At 37.8% G+C, this 3,165-nt stretch overlaps 1 protein-coding gene across 1 annotated transcript; it reads left to right on the plus strand.

The window, feature by feature from the left end:
* The first annotated feature begins 2,010 nt into the window (after positions 1-2,010).
* On the plus strand, positions 2,011-2,814 carry LOC139854299 (uncharacterized). Its single transcript, XM_071843610.1, has one exon. It carries the CDS (start codon positions 2,011-2,013, stop codon positions 2,812-2,814), a length of 804 nt encoding a protein of 267 aa, XP_071699711.1.
* Positions 2,815-3,165: the final 351 nt, after the last annotated feature.

Consider the following 3,165-nt stretch of genomic DNA (forward strand, 5'->3'; position numbering starts at 1 on the left):
ATATGAAGCGTAACCGACGTCGAGATAATTTTCGATGGCACGAAAGATATTTTATCGACAATGTGATGAATAAATCGGAGGAGGATATTGGTTGTTGCTCATGTTGCTCTTCTTGCGCGTTATCGGACTCGGATACATCATCGGACTCGGAAACATAGTTTTCTCAGTTGTCGTGTCGTGTTATCTATAATATCCTCGCGATTGTGTGCCCTATATAGTTTTCGAGCTTTTGCATATGTGTGCGTCATAATTTTGTGGATGCGTGTTGTTTCATGTTTTGTATAGCTCCTTGCTAGTTTTTATCTCGTGTATTTGGTTCTTTTTAATAATAAAAATTTACTTGCCTTTCAAAAAAGAAAAAAAAAAAAAAAAGGCAAGCTTTATACGGTGAAATGGCGCATTTTACATTTTGACCTGTGTAAAATGTTCACTTATGACCACCGAGGCATTTGCCTGAGTGGTATCGCGGTGGTGTTTTACACCCTCGCCGGATAAGAGGTCCAGGGTTCGAACCTGGCTTCTGAATGACCAAATTAAACATGGACTGAAATAGGCTCCATTGAGGTCAGCCCAAAGGGAAGGTTTTACCGACCCGATCCGGGACTAAGGTTCGGCCCGCCTGCCCCTCGGGATGGTTTAAGGGTTCGGATCCCTGTGATCGTGGTTCGGGTTTCCTGCCCGAACGTGTGTGTGTGTGTGCAAATGATGACTAGACTTCGGTCCGGACTAATGCAATCTTGCAGTTCAAAAAAAAAAAAAAAATGTTCACTTATGTCGTGCACATCTTATAATTCTTTATTAATTTTGTTTTTCCACCAATAAAATAGCATGTTAGACATCCATTAAATATTACATTAAAATAAATATATATTTTACCAATTAAATAGCATATCTATCCACTAAAATATCTTTTAATTGCCAAATAAATTTTCCCAAATTTAATTCTTCATTTATATTATTATTCACCAATCAAATATCATTCATATCCATTAAAATTTATTTTAATCGCCCAATAAAATTTCCCCATTTAATTATTAGTGGTGTTTTAAAGTTCACAAATGATTAAAAAAAAAAGCAATTACGAGCTATAATTTTTTTATGTTTTCGAGTTAAAGACTTTATATTTATATTTTTTTTAAAGTAACAATTTAAACTCGTTAGAAAATTTACTTTTTTTTTAAATCAGTTTGGGATCATCCATGGAGACTAAACCATCTAGGCACGTAGTTGCATAACCCGCCCCCAATTACTGCCCTGAAGAAAATTCGGACCAATTCGACAGCATGACCGGTAGAACCGCCCCTCCCCGCTGCCCCGCACTAAGAAAAAGGCGACTTGAGTAGAAAATCTACTTCTACTCTACCTATTAAAGAAAGAAAGCATATATTAGTTAATCTATTTTTCTAAAACTCAATCTTCGCCTTTGAATGCAATTCAATAATGACACTTTCGGATTGGGCTGCCAGATCTATATCCTTTGGGGGTCGACTTACGATTATCAAATCCATCTTAAGTAGCATACCACTTTACTACTTCTCATTATTCCATGCACCTGCCGCTATCCTTAAGGTTCTTGAATCTAAATGACGAAAATTTTTCTGGGGAGGTTCTTCAAATGATAATAAAATAAACTGGATAAAATGGGATCAGATTATCTTGCCATATGAAAATGGGGGTTTAAATGTGGGATCCCTTTTTGCTAAAAACATACCTCTCCTTTGTAAATGGTGGTGGCGTTTCAAAAATGAACATAATGCATTATGGGTAAAAATCATAAAAAGTATTTACGGGCCGGGGAGGGGGGGGGTGGATACTAATGTTTTATGCAGGAATATTTCAGGTCGCACCATTTGGAAAGAGATTATCAAAGCTGAAATAGTCGCGGACAAAGTAGGCACCTTCTTCACATCCTCAATTTCAAAAAGTATCAGCAATGGCACATCGATTAGTTTCTGGAATGACATATGGATCGGATCTGAAACTCTCAAAACTCTATTCCGTAGATTATTCATGTTGGAATCTCAGAAAGAAGCTACTGTTGCCGACAGAATATCGCGCAATAATTCCAATTCAATCGGAATCTGGGACTGGGCCCGGGCTCCCAGCGGTCGGGCACTAGACGAACTAACGGAACTCACTAACTTAATATCATCCGTAAGTATTTCGGATCTTCCAGACTCATGGAAATTCTCTCTTGATGCATCCGGTATCTTCACTACATCATCATTGTCAAATTTGATCAACACACTTAAATACGGCGTCCACTCTCGAAACTTATTAATTCCCCGGAACAAATACGTGCCACAAAAGGTCTTCATATTCGCATGGAGAGTAATTCAACTAAAAATTCCGGTTAGAAGTGAACTAGATAAAAAAGGACTTGATTTACATACAGTCCTATGTCCCTTATGCGATCATCATATTGAAACCATTGAACATGCGCTGATTAATTGTCCTAATGTGTCTTCAATTTGGACACAATTACTTGATTGGTGGAACCAAAATAACGCAACAATTTCCGACATCAACGGTGCCTTCATCTCTGACCAAGGATTCTCACATAACTCCGTTAGATCTTCCTTATGGCAAGCTACTAAATGGATTGCGTGCTATATTATATGTAAACATAGAAACCTAAAAGTGTTCTCAAATAAAATGTGGAATCCCGCTATGCTTCTCTCCGAGATTCAGTCGCAAAGTTTTAGCTGGATCTCAAATCGTTCTCGGAAGAAAAACCCTATAGAATGGCATCAATGGCTCCTTAACCCGTCTTATTATGTGGCTTCGCCTCCAAATCGCATGGGTATCGGTTAATACGACATTACTTAAATCGGGTAGTGTCCGAAGTTCTATTTTGCTTATGTGGGTAGATTAAATGGGATGGTTGTTTTGGCAACTTTGTCGCAGCCTGATCGGTATGGTTTGCCTCCTCCGTCCCCGCTTGTTTCTTTCAAGTTCGTTCCCTCATAGTGTAAAATAGGCTTCTTCCCCCCGACTTTATTTTATAGTTATACTCCAACCTTCCAATTTTTGCGATAGTGTTCATATCAGTGTATAGATATATAGGGACTTTGTAACGATATAATCCAGATATTTAATAAAACTTTTTGCTTTTCAAAAAAAAAAAATAATGACAATCTAACCATTCATTTAGAGCACTTGGTG

Source organism: Rutidosis leptorrhynchoides, chromosome 6, assembly GCF_046630445.1.
Source record: "Rutidosis leptorrhynchoides isolate AG116_Rl617_1_P2 chromosome 6, CSIRO_AGI_Rlap_v1, whole genome shotgun sequence".
Lineage (NCBI taxonomy): Eukaryota > Viridiplantae > Streptophyta > Magnoliopsida > Asterales > Asteraceae > Rutidosis > Rutidosis leptorrhynchoides.